This window comes from Thermobia domestica, chromosome 11, assembly GCF_964235325.1.
Source record: "Thermobia domestica chromosome 11, izTheDome1.hap1.1, whole genome shotgun sequence".
NCBI classification, from domain to species: domain Eukaryota; kingdom Metazoa; phylum Arthropoda; class Insecta; order Zygentoma; family Lepismatidae; genus Thermobia; species Thermobia domestica.
Window position 1 is genome coordinate 87,188,785 of NC_137464.1, and position 19,990 is coordinate 87,208,774.

General features: G+C 35.4%; 1 protein-coding gene across 3 annotated transcripts in view; it reads right to left on the bottom strand.

The window, feature by feature from the left end:
• The window catches only part of Klp98A (kinesin-like protein 98A), a 289,085-nt gene that overhangs the window by 129,488 nt on the left and 139,607 nt on the right, over positions 1–19,990 (bottom strand). For all 3 annotated transcript variants that reach the window (XM_081730769.1, XM_081730768.1, XM_081730767.1), the window contains exon 5: positions 3,591–3,623. In XM_081730769.1, coding sequence (XP_081586895.1) covers positions 3,591–3,623 — 33 coding nt within the window. The remainder of the gene's footprint in view (positions 1–3,590; positions 3,624–19,990) is intronic.

A 19,990-nucleotide genomic window follows, 5' to 3' on the forward strand; every position in this document is an offset into this window, starting at 1 on the left:
GAATAAATGGAAATAAAATAAACACACAAACGATGAGAATAATCACGAAATCTGTTCAGAACGGAGCCGAACTTTCAAACTTCCACAAAATACGATCAACGAAATTGTTCTTGACTTTCTCGTTATCAAAGCCGCGCAACAGAAATCTTCCCAGCAGCTTAATGGTAATTGTAATCATGCCACATTTAGTCATTGTGAGACTGAGAGCACTGGAGTGAAGTTGGCTGTGCTCCGTACTTGTGGCGATTTTCTGGTACCGTAGTGAGAACAAAAATTGAGGAAATCTTAGGGTTCAGTATTTGACACAGATTAACCTGTTACAAGAAAGAAAAAAAAATACTGGTGCATTTTGTATTTAGTACAATGTAACAGGTCAATCTGTGTCAAATACTGAACCCTAAGATTTCCTCAATTTTTGTTCTAAGTCTCCCCCTTGGTCAAAGCCATCTCTCACTACGGTATTACGAAAATGAAGATCTTGTAAGATTAGCGTGTGTGCATAAAACTTTGTTTCAAATTGGGCGAAACTTTTACAGAAACTTTGTAACATGTTTCAAGAAGTGTGCGGGGAAGCATGCATGAACCAAACCCAGTATTATCTGTGGTTTCAGCGTTTCAAAGCAGGAAAATCATCCATCAAAGATGAGCCAAAACCTGGATGCCCATCATCATCATGTTATGACGTTTATGTTCAAAACGTGCGCCAAGTTGTACGAAAAAAAAAAAAACTGTCGTTTGACCGTCCGTAAAAAAGTTGGCGAAGTAGAATTCAGTTATGTCGTCCTATAATATGATCTTAGTTGAAACACTGAACATGCATTGTGTTGCTGCAAAATTCGTTCCATGGTTGCTAACAAAGGAACAAGAAGAAATACGTGTGGAAGTTTGTGAAGATCTTTTGAATTGTGCAAACGAAGATGTCAGCTTCTTGAAAAACATCAACAAAGGACTGTTGTACTTCAACCATCCTACTCGCCTGATTTGGCACCAACAGACTTCTTTCCATTCCCCAAATTGAAATCCACCCTGAAAGGCTGTCGTTTCCAACCCATAGAAGAAACAACAACAAAAATTCGCTACGTGACCTTCACCCTTTCTCGCTGCTCTAGTGGCTAGTGTGTGCGCCTTTCGTGCACTTGGTTATATGTTCGACTCCCGAGAATGCACAAAAAATAATTTTACAATTATTCACTTTCATTCAATCCGCTTTCATCCGTTTCCTTACTTGTTACATTTAAATAATTGGTATAAGCATGTTAAACACTTCAAATTCAGAACAGAAAACAACGATACATAAAAGTACTCAATATTTATTTTAAATATAAAATTGTTGTATATCAATATACATTAATTAACAATAATTATAGTCATCAATAATTCAAAACACCTGAGGAAAAGATTACGAACGCCACACCTATTGCAGTTAGCATTGCAGTAAGGAATTACAATAAATAACTAAGCGTATTTTTAAAGTAATCTTAATTCTTACTAAGTACATTCACATCAGAGGGAGCACTCATCGGACCTCCCTTAAAAAATATTCCGAACACGACATACATTTGTACACTTTCTCAATAAAACTCTGATTGTTTAACAGAGAAATGACTGATGTAGCCTAAAGACTTCATCTTACCCTTCATATGTACTCTTCTTATAAAAACAATCTAGTTATATATATATTTCTCTGATGGCAGTACTTAACAATTACTCATCTTCTTTTCACGTGTAGAATCACACCGGTTCAATATTGCTTACAAGGGACGCATGCGAACCGTGACAGCTAGATATTTATGAAAATTGGTACCCTAACTAATTGTGGATCGCCAATCATCGTAATGATAAGTCACTCGGTGCGGAAATGCCTTGTTTACCCGCTGTGTATAATGCATATGCCAAGCAGTGAGGCTGTGCCGAGTTATACCCCAAAAACGCAGGGAAGAGGCAGAAAATGAAAATTGTATGAAGGTAACCTGATACCTACGGGAAGGGAACATCTGCCCAAGAACACGGCAGTAGTGTCAAACAAGCAGTGTTGGCATCCCAATACAAAATTATAGTTTTTTTTTAATAGAACGTATAATATTTTATGATAGTAAAGCAATTGTCATAAAAAGTGAAAGAAAATAAGTGAAAGGTTATCAGTGTTGCCAAATAAGAGATATATGGAACTCTACAGTTGAGAAATTAAGGGGTCCGTACAATAAAACGAACAAATGTGCAACAACAACAAGACTGCAAAAGGAACAAATGTACAGTAGGGAGTAAACTACAGCATGCGCAGCATTCAGTTACTAACGTGCTTGATACAGCATTCACCCTAAAAGGGCACATGTTAGAGTAGCTGTAGAAATAAGTCCCACGTGACATATGCGGTAATGTGAACAGCAACTCTTCGTGTAGCTCAGCAATTCCAATGGCGTTTGTGTGGAATCGATATCTCGAACCATTTCCGAGAGCTATAAAACAAACTGTCTTGGAGTTGCAACACTCTATAAAATCCTGCATTCCTCCTAAACCACAGGAATGATGGCGTAGCGCCTGAAAAGAGTACAGAAAAGCTATGACACGAAAGGTAGCAAATATGCGACAAGAAAGTATGTCAAAATCGATTTGCAAAGATTAATGACCTGTGATAGGTTAGTCGAGAGTATAGGAAACTTTAGCATGTGAGACAACGATGAAGATGAAACACATCTGCATTCAGTTTACCAGTGATATACAGGCGCAAAACATTTTAACATAATACACCAATACATACAACAGAAAAGACATAAATTATATGGCAAAATACTTGCATTTCTCACCCTAGCGGCACACTTGATATGACATAAAACCCATTAGTCACAGGATGCTGTGCATGCTGTGGTTTACTCCCCACTGTACATTTGTCCCTTCTGCAGTCTTATTGTTGTTATACATTTGTTCGTTTCATTGTACGGACCCCATAATTTCTCAACTTTAGAGCCGCATATCTTCCTTGTTTGGCAACACTGATAACTCACCTTTTACTTATTTTCTTTAACGTTTTATGACAATTGCTTTAATGTCATAAAATGGTATACGTTCTATTTGAAAAAACTATAAGTTCGTGTTGGGGATGGCAACACTGATTGTGCGACACTACTGCCGTGTTCTTTGTCATGTGCCCCCCTCCCGTAGGTATCCGGTTACGGTACTTTTATTAAATCTCTTCACACATTTTTCATTTTCTGCCTTTTTCCGGAGCTTTTGGGGGTATAACTCAGCACAGCCTCACCCGGTCACTACTTGGTAAATGTATTATAGACAGCGGGTAAACAAGGCATTTCCGCACCAAGTGACTATTGCAACGATGACTGGCGATCCACAATTAGTTAAAGTACCAATTTTCATAAATATCTAGCTGTCACGATTCGCATACGTCCCTTGTTAGACGTACTGCCTTGTATGGACTCCTCTCATCAAACGTTCCTGGGTGCGAGTCTCTTTCATATATTCGACTAAAAACGGATTAAATATAATATAAAGAATAAATTAACATTACTAAGTAAAGCATATCCCTTACTTAATTCTAATAACAATAGTTAATTACTTATCGATTACAAACATACCTTACAAATTCTTGGAATAAGACCCTGAGATTCCTGAAAAAGAAAACAAAAATATATATTAGCACAGTTAAATCGCCTCCAGCTGTTAGAAGTGAGAATTCTGAAGTAAAACTACTCAACATTTTATTCAATATGCGCTACAATAATATAATAAACGACCATGTCACGCTTGGGTCATTAGATTTACTTAGTTTTAAAATAATACTGCATAAAATATATTGACGTTATGGTATTTAATTTATTCTGTACAAGATAAAAGTAATATTCTTACGGTACTTTTATTAAATCTTTTCACCGTTAATGACACAAATTAGCAAATAAAATAAGTTGAAATTTATTTACTATAGTAGAAAAAATCTCAAAAGCAGAAAACTGTCATTGACCTTCAGAATTAAATATACCCTATATATTTAGTGTTTAAATAAAATGACCTACCTCTTAACATTACTTTTTATAAATTAACCGTGATATCCACGCATTTCGTTTTACTTAAATTCATTGTGTCATGAAGTTCTATGCTGTTAATAATAATAATAATAATAATAATAATAATAATAATAATAATAATAATAATAATAATAATAATAATAATAATAATAATAATAATAATAATTTCCTATGGTTAGTGTACTCTCCTTAGATGCAGGAAACCCGGGTTCAATTCTCGGTGAGAGTTCATGTGCTTCGGATCACATGTTAATTGTAGTTCAATGTCTCATATCGCCTCGGTGCTGAACGTGACGCTGAATTTCAAATCAATAATCATAATAATAACGAAACATCATCGGCATTGCAATCAGCTTTAAAATCATGCATCTCCCTCCCACATGTTACAATGATCCTTCGAACACTTCAAAATGCTTCCAGACAAGTAGTAACATGAGTGAGTTGAAACTATTGCTAATGAATTTATTGTCTACACCCTACACCATTGCTTTTTCTTGTGGTACTGCTCTGTGTTGGTGGACCAACACTGGTATTGTGCACTCCTGAATGCTAGACAGTGGCAAAACCAACATAGTCGAGGTTTGGAGCTGCACTGCATCAGAAGCAGCCAGGACTAGTCAACAGGAAAGGAGTGACTCTGCTTTAAGACCGATCAGACTTTATACGGCAAAAGTGACCAAGGAGATGATCAACACACTTGGTTGGGAAGTTTTACCTCATCCTCCTTATTCCCTGGACATTGCTCCATCCGAGACTGTCATCTGTTTTTGACCATGGATAACCATTTGCGTTAGCAACAGTTCCGAAATTGAGGTAATGTTACGCAGGCCATAGTTTTTTTTTTTTTTCCTGGGACAAGCACTTTTATAAATGCGGGATTTATAAGTTTGTATCTCGTTAGGAACATGAAGATGAAGTGCTGAACAAAATGCATTTGCACGAAATTACAGGGTCATTATTTCTCACTGAAAATATGCACGAACTTTTTTGGATAGCTGGTACAAAATTATTTATGTGCCTTACTTTTCTATAGTCCATATCATGATGTATATCATGTAGATATTATTGAATTTATTATCATCATTCTAATCTTTATTAATGTTTTATTTAGTTGATTTCTTAGTATTAACAGCTATCGTCAAATTTCAATACTTTGTGATGACTAATCCGATTATTTTTTCGGCCTTCAAGCATTTATGGCCGGGCCGGGATAATGATGGGACGAAGATTGGGCAAGGAGGTCTACGGATGGATCAAGCTGAACGTATCCCCGCCAGTACTCCTGGCATCATTTCTTCCTGGTAGGTTCCAGACATGGAACTTCAATGGCTATATTTTGCACTGACTTGTAATTGTAAGTATTGTAATGGAAGAGAGAACTACAATTTTTGTTTGAATTGCCGAAAGGACTTCGTGATCAAAGACTGCGATAGTAAGGAAAAGCACTAGCATGAAAGTTAAGTGAACCGCACATCGGATTATGTTTTCCTCACCTATCAGATATATTATGGGGCTGAAAATGTAAGTTTTGGAACCCTGTACTTAGACTGAGAACGAAAGTGACGAGTTAACTTGACTCATCCATTTTTAAAATATCTCGGTATTCAACTGGTGTGCTTAAGGAAAGTCCTGGAAAAGCCTCAGTCAGAATGGCCGACGGCAGGATTCGAACTATCTTTTGCTTTTAGTTCTGAGGAAAGGGGGGAAGGCGGAAGGAAGCCGGTTTCGCCAACACTGGCACATCCAGGTTTTCATCCGTATGGTATTAGGTAATGTATATTTATTATATAGTTGTGCATTATGTATGTTTCTCCACTCATCCATATCTTCGTAAGAATATAAAAGTTCATAGCTGATATTCACCACAAAATAGGGTGGCCAGACAGAACTGTAAACACGGTGAGTCAAATACGGCGAGAGCGGCATTTGTGTAAGGCGGTGCCACAAATTTGAAAAAAATGAAATGAAATCTTTCAGTTTTACGTCCCACGGTTATGCCGGTTAAGCTAAAGGAGATGGTGATGATGAGAAATGAATGAAATGGTGGAATGAAGAAAATGGGATGAAACGGGAGAACCCCGAGAAAACCCACGAGCACTGTGTTTGTCCCCCACCAAGTCCACACGACGCGAGCTGGGATCGAACCAGGGACCCCAAGCACCAGAGTTGAAAGCTCTACCACTGAGCCACCGCGCCCCCTGACACAATTTGAATTTGAATATTTTTGCATGTTACTACTATCGTTACTTCTATCTAGTACTTACAAGTACTAACACTATCACAACTATTAACCAAAATTATGTTGCACCGAACTAAATAAAAATAATGCATTAGAAATTATAGAAGCCGACTTTATCAGTAATTTTTGGACCTCCTCCCTGCAAGACATTCTCTTTCACCCAGTCATGTCACCTTTTTCGGGCTCTAAAAAGGGTCCGGGCAGGGTTTTTAGGAAAATGGAGAATAGTCCTCTTTTCAGAAGGGGCGGAGGCAGACAGCGCTTCAACTGCATTATACACATTTGTAATTGTTTATGTTAATATAGTTGCAATAATCAATTTCCAAGAATGTACCACATCCTGCTGTAAGCGTGAAGGAAAAAGATTTAATATTTCCCTTATCGGTGCTATAAAAGTTCAGTTGTATCATCGTACAATTATATTTTCTCACTATGCCATTAAGAGATTTGTCGAGTATTATAAAATATGTCGTTAAATCTAAAATTGTCCTATTTTTAAAGTCTGTCACGTGGTAACCCTAAATTTATCTGAACAGAAATTTTAACCATCGCAAGTTACGTAGGCATCTGGGGCTACCAGAATTTACGTTGACATTATATTTCTATCATTTAACAATGAAGTTTGCATTACACTATATGTTCGTTCGACATGTGCATTACTGACTAGTACAAAGAAACTATACTCCAGGTGTATCTGCTTTTTCGAAAAATGTACTCCGCAACTTAAAACACGCACAACAGCGAAGGGAATTTAAACTTAGCCTTTCGTTTCCTCCCACTTTCTTCATTCCACCATTTCATTCGTTTCTAATCATTACCGTCTCCTTTAGCCTAGCTGGTATAAATGTGGAACGTAAACCTTACAGATAAAAATAAAATATTACAATAAACAAATAATCCTTCTAAATAAATAACAGGTAAGTACAACATATAAGGCACAGATAATGAATTGTAATTATTTTAACACTTAAGCCCGAAGATTTAGTTCGTGGGCCCGTAGACTTTTAGAATGTATTTCGAACCCAGACACTTCGGGTGGCTTCAAGAGATTTAGGAACCCTACCAATAAATGTAACATAAAATCCTAAGTTAATATTTCAATCTTGAAAGAGACATTACATGCAAAAATAAAGACGCGTCAATAGTGCTACTACTGAAGAGTTAAGTGTACCTTGTTCAAAGCAAGTTTAAAAACTTTTCGTTAATTTTTAAATCTATAGTCCTATATTTTGTGGTAAACGATGCCCCTTTTAATTTGTTCGTCGTCAAGATACAATGACTAGCAGAATTATTCGGACAGTTTCAAGGAAATACATGTAACGGACTGTAGCTCTGAAATGAAAACATATTTTGTACACAACAAGACATAAAAAAAAGGAGCTCTATATATATATACCTGAAAAACACAATGAAGCGCGTAGTTCTTGTCAACGGTATGGAAATAAGTAACTACAAAGAAAACCATGCCCAAATTTTTCCCAGCAAAATTATTCGGACAGAACGACATCTATGAGAATGATGCGAGTACTGCGAAAGGTGGCGCTGGTGTTGGGGTTGTGTTAGGTACTGCAGTCGTTATCGTGGCAGTAAGATACAACACTTCGTTGTCAACACGAAGAATGGGTCGAAAAGGAAAGAACACATTTGAACAGCGGCAATTAGCAATTTTTCATCACGATAATGGAAAAACGGCACAAAAATTGCAGAAATGCTGTAAATGAAAAAAGTACAGTAAGTTATTATGTGATATTATCAAGCTATACACGGTTGAAGATAGAGTTGATTTCCTCCCTAAAGCGGGACGTCCAAAGACATTTTCGGAGAGACAGGAATCCGCAATAGACCGTAAAGTCGAAAAGGACCAACGAACAAGTGCTCCAAAAATCGCTGCCGAGGTTGGAGAAGAAATGGGGATCGACGTGAGTCTCGATACAATTAGAAGAGTGCTGAGAAGACCTGAATTTTATGGCCGCATAGCACACGGAAAGCCTCATATCAACAAAATAAACCGGAGGAAAACACTGACTTTTGCGAAAGAATATCAGTATATGGGTGCCAATTGGTGGAACCACGTGATTTTTTCTGATAAAAGCATGTTTAATATCTTCTGTTCTGTTGGGAAGGTAATGGTGTGGAGAAGACTCAATACAGAGCCGGAGGAACAAAATCTGCAGCCACCAGTAAAATAACTACGAGGAAGTGTATTGTGGAGCGTATTATGGAGCTGCATCTCAGCCTCTGTTGTAGGTGAGCTAGTGTTCATCGAACAGTCAATGGACACACATCTCTACCTGCAAATTTTCAAAGATAATTTAAACAAGAGCGCAGAAAAAATAGGGATATTAGATATATTTAAATTCTACCAAAACACACAGTCATATTGAACAACTGAGGTTACTACACAATTGCCCAAAGGTACTCCATCCCCCTCCACAGTTTCCAGATATGAACCCCATTGAACATTTGTGGGATAAACTCGAGAAACAAGTTTGGAAAACATCCATAACCTTAAAGGCACATCTGAAGGACGTGCTTCGTCAAGAATGGGCCAAGATTACTGCTGCATACACTCGCAAACTTGCGAACAGTAAGCCAAATAGACCAAGCGCAGTTCTTAAGCAGAAAGGACTGCCTATGAGATATTGAGTTTTTTTGTTTTAGTTTGTTTTGCTTTCTGTTTTGGTGTCCGAATAATTTTGCAACACCCGAATTCGTATTGTTTGTTTTGATTTCACTACTTTACACTGATTGTTGTTATTTTATTTTCGAAATGTAAAATGGTTCATATTTGTTGAATGCCAGAGAAAATTATAACAAATTATGTAGATTTGCTTTTTTCTTTTAAATAAATCCTATCTTTTGTTCAAGCATTGCAGTGTCCAATAATTCTTAGAACAGAACGTGCAAATCCGCAGGTACTCTACGTCTCATATGACTCAGTAAGCCACGTTGCTTCCTTGTGAGAAGCAAGCACATGACCATTGTGTGAAACAGCAAAAAAAATTTTACTGCAGCTTCATCTTTTAATGTTTCATGTCATGTGTAAACATTTACATGATTCCAAACAGCTTTGTGAATACATACACACATACACTTTTTTCTCTATCTCCACAAGCGTCACAAGAGCAATTTGGTTCATGACTCAGCATTGTGACTTTAATTCAACCGCATTCAGCTACTTCACGTTATATTCAAGAAAGAAATGCAATTATTGCTCTCGTACCTAAAATCACTTTTTTATTCTTTTTTTTTATTGTCAGTTAACAGTGCCACTATTGTTGTACCTTACAGTCTGTCGGCACAAAAATAGCTTTCTCTTTAAAACAGATTTTCCTTGTAAATATTTTTACAATGAAGTGATCAACCAAGAGCACAATGTCTTTTGTTGTACAGACCTTACGTTTTCTTTTAAAGAAAGCGTGTGTTGTCTGTTTTCAAGAATAGCAGAAGGAATTGGAAATATATATATAGGGCCGGATCCAGGATTCTCTGAGGGGGTGCACCAATAACTATCAGTACATTTGAATTAAATTTGAGATTTTTAAAAGCCTTTAGGCATCTTTGATGTGAATGAGGAATTTCTTTGGAAATTCTAAATGTCTGCTCTCGATGAATTCTGTTCCTTCAACCTTCAGAAAATTGATTTAAACTATTGATTTTGCAAAACTCACTGCTAGCTTCTCACTTTAGGTAGTGTATATTTACAACGAACGGGAGGTGCACGTGCACCTTTGCACCCCCCTAAATCCGGCCCTGTATGTATTGTGGCAATACCAATTTTAGATTTTATTTTCAAGTTAAATCTAATTTTTATTTTTAGTTTATAAAATAAAAAATATAAAAATAAAAAATAAGTTCATTTGTAAACAACTGTATTTAAAAAATTAAATTACGATGTACCTGTTATACAATCATGTCTGTAAATTTATCTTATGCGCTTGTAACAGCTTTATTTACACATAATTAAACTCATTACAAAAAGCTAGCACAAACATCCTTCTTTTTACCTAAATTCCAAAATTTATTCTAAAACTTCTAAAACCCAAACTTAAAATATTTTATTACTGCACGTGGCTTTACGTTACGTCCACGAGCTATTAGATTATCAACCTCAGCAAAAATACTAATATAAAAAATTAGGTATTTTTTTTTAAAGGAGTTTTAACAAATTCGGTAGTTGAAGCAGTTTAGGTAGTTTATGAAGTTAATTTAATATTAACAGTTAAATCAATATAAATCAATATTATTTATCGTCATCATGGACATAACAACTCCTATTAAATTTAACACCGCCGAAACATAGTAAGACTACTAAAGCCTGTGACAAACATCTTGGTATTTCAGCTAAACGAATAAAACGCAAGCTCTGACGCGATGTTGCCGAGTGCTAAGGAGTGTGACTATGGCTAAGCGGACGAACTATAGGCAGAAGATAGACGTGGATGTGTACAAAATAAATGTGGCAATACCGCTGGCCTCTTTGCACCGCCATCAAATGCCAAGATGTTTGTCACGCCGTTTAGTCATCAGTACTTTGTCTCCAAGGCAATAATTTGCCATCAACTAAAACCACATCAGGGTCGGAGCTAAGCAATAATTAATAGCATAAAAATAAAAACTTCATCCTTATCAAAACATACCAGGTATGTGTCAAAAAAATCGGTTTGTGTTAGGCTTACCGGTGTCCCGACAAAACGTACCAGCGACAAAACGTACCACTTGAATTTTCGCGACAAAACGTACCACTTTTGACGACCTGTCATAAATGACAACCTGTCATGGATTAATTAAAGCATTTCTGATATTTATTCCACGACAAAACGTACCACTTATATAAATTACAACCTGTCTTGGACTAATTAAAACATTTCGGATATTTAATGCGCGACAAAACGTACCACTTCAAGCATTTCTTTTCAGCGTGTTCGCAGATAGAACAAACTTCTCTTAAAGGTTCTGTACGTAACAAACGCAACATTAAACACGTTTATCAGTCAGTAAGAGAACACGAGTCTTCCAAAATACATTTGACCAATGTGGGTGCTTACATATCTAACAAAAGAGAACATAATGTTAAGAAACTACTTCCTTATGAACAGGTAAAACAACGGCAGTATAAGGTTGAGAAGAACAGACAGGTAATGTATCGAGTTGTCAAAGTGCAGAGACTCATTGCAGAGGAAATGTAGCAGCCTATAAACTGAAAGACACAGCTATAGATCATGGAAACTTTTTGGATAGTATTCCTTTCTTAAGCAAATTTGATCTTCCGTTTAAAAATAATTTAGATAAGGTTACCGAGAAGAGTCATATACGAGGAAGTAAGCAGGATAGTGGTCGCATAACTTTTACTAAACACGGTGAATTATGTTTTGAATGCTATCAACACACTTATCAGAGAAGATATTTCGAAAGAAGTCTCTCAAGCTTCAATATTTTCTGTTCTATTAGACACTACTCAAGATATATGTAGTTAGTTTCAGGCCAGTGCTCTGTTGTTTTACGGTATGTTGTTAAAATGGTTGTTAAACAAAGTATTGTAGTCATTGTAAAACCACAGGCATATCTACCACAGGCCAGTGTCCTTGCGGTTTACTGCTGGAAATTCTGCAGAAGTTGAACCTTGATATTAAGAAGTGTATTGGAAATTCAACCGATGGCTCAAGTAACATGCAAGGACAATATTCGGATTTTTTCAATTCACCTATGATCAGTTACACGTGTGATTCAGTTGATTTTGAGTTTAACGGCCATTTTAGCAGCGAGGCTATATGAGACGGGACATACTGATTTACGGGAAATCCGAAGCACATGAGATCCCGCTAGGAATCGAACCCAGATCTCCCACGACAAAGACGCATACGCTAACTGCTTAACCACTAAGAAACTCAGTTACACGTGTGGTGTTAAGCTCATATACTCAATCATGTCATATGTGATCTGACAAAAAATTGCATTGATTCTGTGTCATTGTTTTGCTGAATGACAGTGCGATATTTATGCGTGAGTCTTATCAACGAATGGACATTTGGAAGACCAAATGTTAACAAAGGCGATGGTAGAAAACACACTGTTTTTCAGAAAAAGCTTAATCATTTTTCGAATCCAGAAAGTGCTTTCTATATAGAGTTGACCATAATAATTAAGAAAATTGCTTCTACAGAAAATATCAAACCAAAAGCTAGGTGTAAAGCGAAAGGATATATAAAAGATCTTTTCAAGTTCAAAACAACTCGGACAGTACAAATGTTCCTTAAGATATTTCAAGTGACGACCTCTCTGTCAAACTATCTCCAAATAGAGGGTGCTGCTAGTCTAGTCCTATCGGATGGTGCAGACTACTCTGTTCCAAGTGAAATTGTAGAGGGATGATTTTGAATCCATTAAGAATGCAGCATTAAGCTTTGCAGAGTGGACCAATAAGAAATTTGAAGACTTACAACGTGATTTTTTTTTTTCTATTGACCTGGCGACAATTCACCTTCAGAGATGGACAAATATATTCCTGTGAATATGAAGATGAAGCTGCTTCTATCCAATGACCAGGTACTGCATCGACGCATTCAACACAATATTGGACATGGTAGTTTCGAGTATTTCTTCAAGATTCAAGAAGCAATGTACTTTATAGATTATTTGGATCCTAGACACTTCAACCAAGTAATAGAACTTCCAGACGTGCCTTTCGATAAACTTACATATTTTCTGAAAAACTTCAGTAAAGAAGTTTCCAAGGATACTATAATTGTATTCTCTTGGACTTTTGAAGGACGTGGATATCCTTGAAAGTCAGTCTTGATGACGAGCACAACCGAGAAAAAATGACTGTGCTGATGGTGCAAGTGATTCAGAATTAGGAGAAAATACATTTGTTTACATGGAAAGTGAATACAAAACGTGTTGCAAAATTGTCCAATGTGCTGTTTTTTAATTTTGCAGAATTGTAAATTTTGCAGTAATACTTATCCAGGTTTCCAGAATACAAATTTTTATTGACTTTGCCCGTAACTCAGGTAACATGTGAAAGAAATTTTTCAAAACTGAAATAAACTGAAATACATTAAAAATAGGCTAACGAGTAACCATGTCTCAGGAACATTTGAAAACATTTATGTTGATGTCTATTGAAAAAGATTTATTAAAAAATATTTCGAATGCAAAAGTGATAGATACAGTAGCATCAAAAACTAGTACACTAAAACATCTGCTAATTTTGTAATATAGCATACGTTCTCCTTGAACTTCATATAATATTTTGAACAATTCAGAATAATATACTGATGAAAGAATATCAGGTTTTAATTGTCAATTGTTAATACTATTGACTTGCTGTAGAAAGAAAACTGTGCAACTTGATTTGTGACATTGAGATGCTTGTGGCCCTTGTGGGAGAAAGCGCCCGCGCCCCTATAATAATGCCTATCCGTCTCTGGTCCAATGCCTGGATAAAGTGTGATGGAAATCAGCAAATATTCAAATATTGCATATGCATAATTCTTGCTGGTCTTGGTCTGGCGAGAATCTTGCAGGCATGGTCTTAGTCTTAGCGTTAGTCTTAGTCTTGGTCTTGCATAGGTACTTTTCTCACCACCAATCTGTTCAACTTTTAACCTTATTTTGTCCGATATATATATACTTATATGCTGTCCTATTAAGTGGTACGTTTTGTCGCTTGTCATTATTTGATGGCTGATTGGAAGACTCTTCGCAACTAGCCCTCCAGTCAAGTGGTACGTTTTGTCGCTTGTCATTATTTAAAGTGTTTTTAGAAAACCCTTCACAAGCAGCCCTCAGGGTAAGTGGTACGTTTTGTCGGTGGTACGTTTTGTCGCGTATTCAGGCTTAGCAAGTGCATAAAATAATTTATTATTATACACTAATACAGTTAACAGTATATATATATATAGTCTAATCTCTACAATCGGGCAACTCAATAACCCTAAATCTTTGTCTAGCAATCTAATGTTTTCTTTATATTTACGTATATATAATTACAAGACATCACGTTTATTAACTTCTTTAAATCAATCACAGACATACATATACAGCATAGTCAATAAAAACAGTAATAATAAAGCGCAATATGTATACATAGCTGATAATTTAGAAACATTAACAGTTCTTCACAAAGACATCAAAATAATTAACAAATTCGTCTCACACAATTCTTTAGAAAAATACATTTTTTGGCAATCACAATCAGTAGATTCTGTCAATCAGTGATACACTCTAGAAAGTCTAAATAAGGGATATTTTTAGTACTGATCCCAAATAACAATAATAATAATATTGTTGTTGTTGTTGTCAGATGACATATTCTGAACATACTATTGAGGGAGAATGTAACTTTTCCCTTATCTTATTTAGACTAGCTAACTTAGAAGCTTCCGAAAATTCGGCAGCAATGATTTGAATTCTGAAAAGCTGAAATTGCAGGCTCTTCATTATACCGCCCCACTTTCGTGTTCATGTAACATTAAGGGAACAGATATCTAAATCGCATTAAATGTAACTCGCATAAAATTGTAGAAATCAGCATTTCGATCATCAGCTAATGCGCTGAACGGAAAAAAGATAATTAATATTCTTTTATCACCAGTTATTCGTTAGTGACTTATTATTCTAAATGTACAAGAAATCTCACGACACCCTTGATGCTACCATGTGACACCAGGGTTGCCAACATTTCTTAAGAAAAAATCGAGACGGGCCAATCGATGCTGAAGCCCCCCACGGAGACGACTTACGTGCGGTGAGTCGTTGAAAACTGTAAATAATCAGCTGAATAACACGAATCTGAATGAATGCAGCACCTTATTTTTTTTTTTTTTTTTTTTAATTCTTCCACCCACTGCTCATCACTGCTGCTTTTTAAAGGTATAAGCAATAGATTATATGCAACAAATTCAAACCAAAACAACTGCTATTTATTTAATATTAAAAAAAAAAAAGTTTAGAGAGAAAATTATATAGATTTTTTTTTTTTAATCACAAATGAGTGCATAACATCGTTAAGGAATTACTGACAAAAAGTATTACTAAAATAAAGTCTTATTCTTTGGCTATCATCATACAACAAATTCAAACCAAAACAATTGTGATTTATTTAACTTAAACAATGTTTTTTAAAAAAACTATAGAATGTTTGGTTTTTATCACAAATGAGTTATAGTTAGCGTGGCGGCTACCGCTGAAGTAAGCGCTAGTGTTTGCACAAAGCAATATTTTCATCGCTGCATGAACTATACTGTCATCGTAATCGGCTGGATTATTAACTCAAAACAATGGAATAACTATAAATTAAAGACGAGCATCTATTTTTTCATAAGTCAAAACACAAATTTGTTAAATTAATTCTACATAAAACTGTGCTTTTAAAAGAATGAGTTATTCCTTTGTATAAAAAAAAAAAAAAGTCCAGCAAAGTATTAATTAACTTTAAAAATCAATAAATCGGGACAAAATGCGTCCCGGCAAGTATTCAGTTGGGACACGGAACAAATAATTTTAAAAAAATTCAGTACAGTCCCGACAGAATCGGGACGGTTGACAACCCTGTGTGACACCCAGCTGGAAAGCTGTTATAAACTAACATAACACTGTACTGAAATCTACTTACAACAGTTGGTCGAGAAATTCCTAGTTACTGCCTTCCGCGTTTGACTATGTTTAGTTATAACTGGAAACCTAGGTGCAATAGTGGTCTAGCCAAAAATAATTTGAAAATGAGAAACACAGTCTTAAAGATTTCCATTATCTTCTGAAAATTATTTTATGGAGCTTATATTTGGCAGCTAGTATCTACAACGGAACTCTTGTATGCTGCACTGTAGATTTTTACTAGAAGTTGAGAGTTGCTTTGCGATTTGTTTTCTACTTATATCGTGGATCTAGAGATGTGAATATTGATTACACCACTATTGTACCCAGAAACATATTCTAATTGATCCAGTGATCAAATCACTGTGGTTGGGCTATACCTATTAATTCACTAACTTACATTGTCATGTTGATGGATCCTTTAAGTCTTTTAACTGTTTTATATTTGTAGGTTAGATGGTTAGCAGTTCTATTTTGGAGTTTCTTTTCGTGTACAGCTGAATGTTATTTGGTTGAATTTAATGACAATTGTAGTTTAAATAATGTCGAATATAGTAAGCTTCAAACATAAAATATTATCATCAGCACAAAGTATCAAGTACGACATATTTAGAAATCTTGGTCCAAATAAGAAACGAAACATTTAAGCAATTAATGTCAAAGTGCAATCATGTTAATATCTGAAAAAATAAAGATTGTGTACTGTAGGAAAAATTGCTGTATCCGAAATAAAGTGTTTAAATTCTAAATAACGTATTATAATGCGGGTACAATTTTCTATATGATGTTAGATTTTTATTTAAAATGCAAGGGAAAACCTCTCGAAATGCTTCATATAATATTACGTCGAATATATTACAACTTACCACTATTGTTACATACATTTTTTTTCAAGCAATTTTACTTTTTCAACTTTTCTACACTTTCAAAGATGTTTCTCACGAATAAAAATTTATCAAGCTATCTCATACATTCATTACTATACAATCAAAATGGATAAGGTTATGGTATTTTCATATAATAGCTTTTGTCCTTACAAATGTCATCCAAAAGCTTCGTTATTCTCTACCGACTATTGTGAATACAGTATTACGCCATTATTTTTAAACAATTCAACTTTCGAAACCTTGAATAATTTATAGCACACAAAAATACTACACGACACAAGAAAAATTGTCACTAACAGAGACTAAATACAAAATTATGATGACTGTTAGGATAAACACTACATTAGTATAGTATTATTTTCCAATAGCCTTACACAAGATAGGTAATGCTCTCATACTCATACTCTTTAATTAAACTGCTTAATACTTTTGTTTTAATTATGTAGGAAAGAATTAGATGATCTAAAGCATTCAATAACAATTCACTAAGCATATAATGTTTTACTTCAACCGACCAAGCTGAACTACATGCTAATCTACTAACACAAAAGATACGGAAAATATATGCTAACCTTGTAACACCGAAGACTCGAGTTCGATACTCGACTGTCTTTATATTACCAAACACATACCAGGTAGACTTCAAGTATTATCTAATTTTTAGTTTGTCTGAAATTTCGTCCGTTTTCCGCATCAAATCTATGTGACATGTTAATTCTAACATATGCATTTGTGTGAAGATCAAGAATCGAATCCGAGTCTTTCATCAAAGGCAAAAGTGGTAACTATTTAGTCACAAGGAGATAACTTCAATTAGATTTCAATGTTATTACTTTTATTGGTCAAATGTTTCTTAATAAATACCATTCCTACCATTTAAGACAGTAAGATACTACAACCATATACAATCTAGTAGAAATAGTCATCTATACATATATAAGCTCTCCAGCATAAACTTAACACCCTATTTTGAATGAAAGGGTAGTTTTCTCTATTTACATGGAATTAAATGTTTAGTTCAGTGTAGCAAGTTTATGACCAGTAGGCTACAGGAGATGGGTAATAAACACAGTGGATGATGAGAGAATTAGTGGAATGTATACTTTGGGACAGAAACAGGAAACCCCGGAAGAAGTCTACAAGCTTAAGTGACCTGAAACATGAAGAAACTTCCCTACCAAAAGTGAGCGATTCACCACTGGGCCACTATACTCTGATTGTACTACCAAAATATACTTTTACTTCCATTTTTCTGAAAATGGGTTATTTCGTACATTATGTATTACTTACTTCAACTTAAATAACTTGTTTTTCTCAATTATTCGTTTTTAACAATCGTCTAGTCTTCATAAATAATGTAATTTAACTCATATTCAGGATGTCGCATAATAGACACAATAAGGTACATTTCCGCATGTAAATGCATGCATGTGTGCATGTTATATCGTTGTTATGAGTTCATAACCGTGACTAAACGCCAAAAGGTCAGTTACATATTTTTGAAATGAATAAAACATGCAAAAATAAAAAGAAAGAAAAATACACAGATATATATTAAATGTAGAAAAAGCTAAAAAAAAAAAAAAAAAAATATTTTTCACATCAACTATTAGCTTCACATGAAAATATGCAAAGCTCGCCAAATTTATTGGAATCTTAAGGTTTTTTTCTCTTTCTTTTTCCCCCTCCACGGTTACACAAAAATTATCAAATCTAAATACGAGGTCTGTCGGAAAAGTATCTGACCACTGTCCCGGAAAACCAATACACTTACCTAGCATTTTCGTCGTCCTAATCTCCTTCTAACTAGCTCCCTCCTGCTTCCACACCACCGAGTTTGGTGGTCTTTCCATGCTTGAAAGAGCTCTGAAACTCCTCAGCGGGAAGTCTACGACAGCAGCTGTCCCGCTGGATTAAATCTCTTGGGTGCAAAAACGAGTTTCTATCTGGTACGTTTTACTTTTGCGAACGGACTAAAGTCTCACGAGGCTATGCTCGGAAAGTAAGGAGCTTGACAAAACATCGAAATCTTATGCCATGCTGAAAAGGAGTTGAAACTTTTAAATACCTAGAAATGAATATCATATAATGGAACTTAGGTCGACCACCAGAGGGGGCGGCAGGTATTAGAAAAAAGCATTTTCACAACACGGAAAACCTTGAACAGACCCAACAACATTCCGCTAAAAATAGCCACGCGTACATTTAATACATGCAGTCCACACTTCTGTACAGCTGTACAGCCTGGGGTATAAACCGTGATGATGACGTAACTGATACAGCAGGAACGAAGTTCATAAAACTAATATTAGAGGTACTACAATCGACAACTAATAGTGCAGTCCTACTCAGTCATAAAAATACGGGTACTAAACGATTGGCTAAACCTGTGCGAAACAGAAAACGAGAGGGGGATTCAAAAACGATGTTTTCATTATCAAATGAGAGAGAGAGAGAAATAGTAATTCGTGAATAATGAGAGTATTAAGACCCCTGTAAGAGGAAAATATGGTCGACTAACTGGAAAATAGAAACACGAAAGCAAAAGACATATAGGCCTATGAAGCAATTAAACAAAAAGTAATAGCAGATCTAACTGAAAATTTGTCGACCGATTACGAAACTAAATGATCTTTGTAAATATACGTAAAAATTAAAACAAATGACAGGGTAGAAAAATATCTTAAATTAGAGAGGGAATAAAGACATGCCATAACAACATTTCGCATGGGAATGTAGAAGTGGAAAAGCCCGAAAGATGAAACCAGAAATTATTTATGTAGACTATGTGAAGAAATCGAAAATGAAATACATATTCTATTTTAAGGTTAACGTGCTACAGGAAGAACGCAATAGAGAATGGGGAGGGGATAGAGTTCATGACAAAAACTTGGAATTAAACAAAATTCTAAATACAACCGACAAACAGAAACTATCAGCTCTTGCGAAATTTCTCGTCATTCTCCCACTTGCAGGAAGAAGATGCAAAAGAGACTGAGAACAACAATGGATTCTATCCTATCACGAGGAAAAAGAAAGAAACATTTGTTATGAATCTATTAGTGTACCTATTCATATTCGCTTGTATCCGTAAGTGTTCCTAAAGGTAGAATCATATTATGGGCCACAGGCCAATACAAATAAATTATTTTTTAAAAATATCCAGGTGCAGTCTTCGGCGCTTTGCAGTCCACAGTTGAGGACAAGTCCTTTGTACATGTACATCC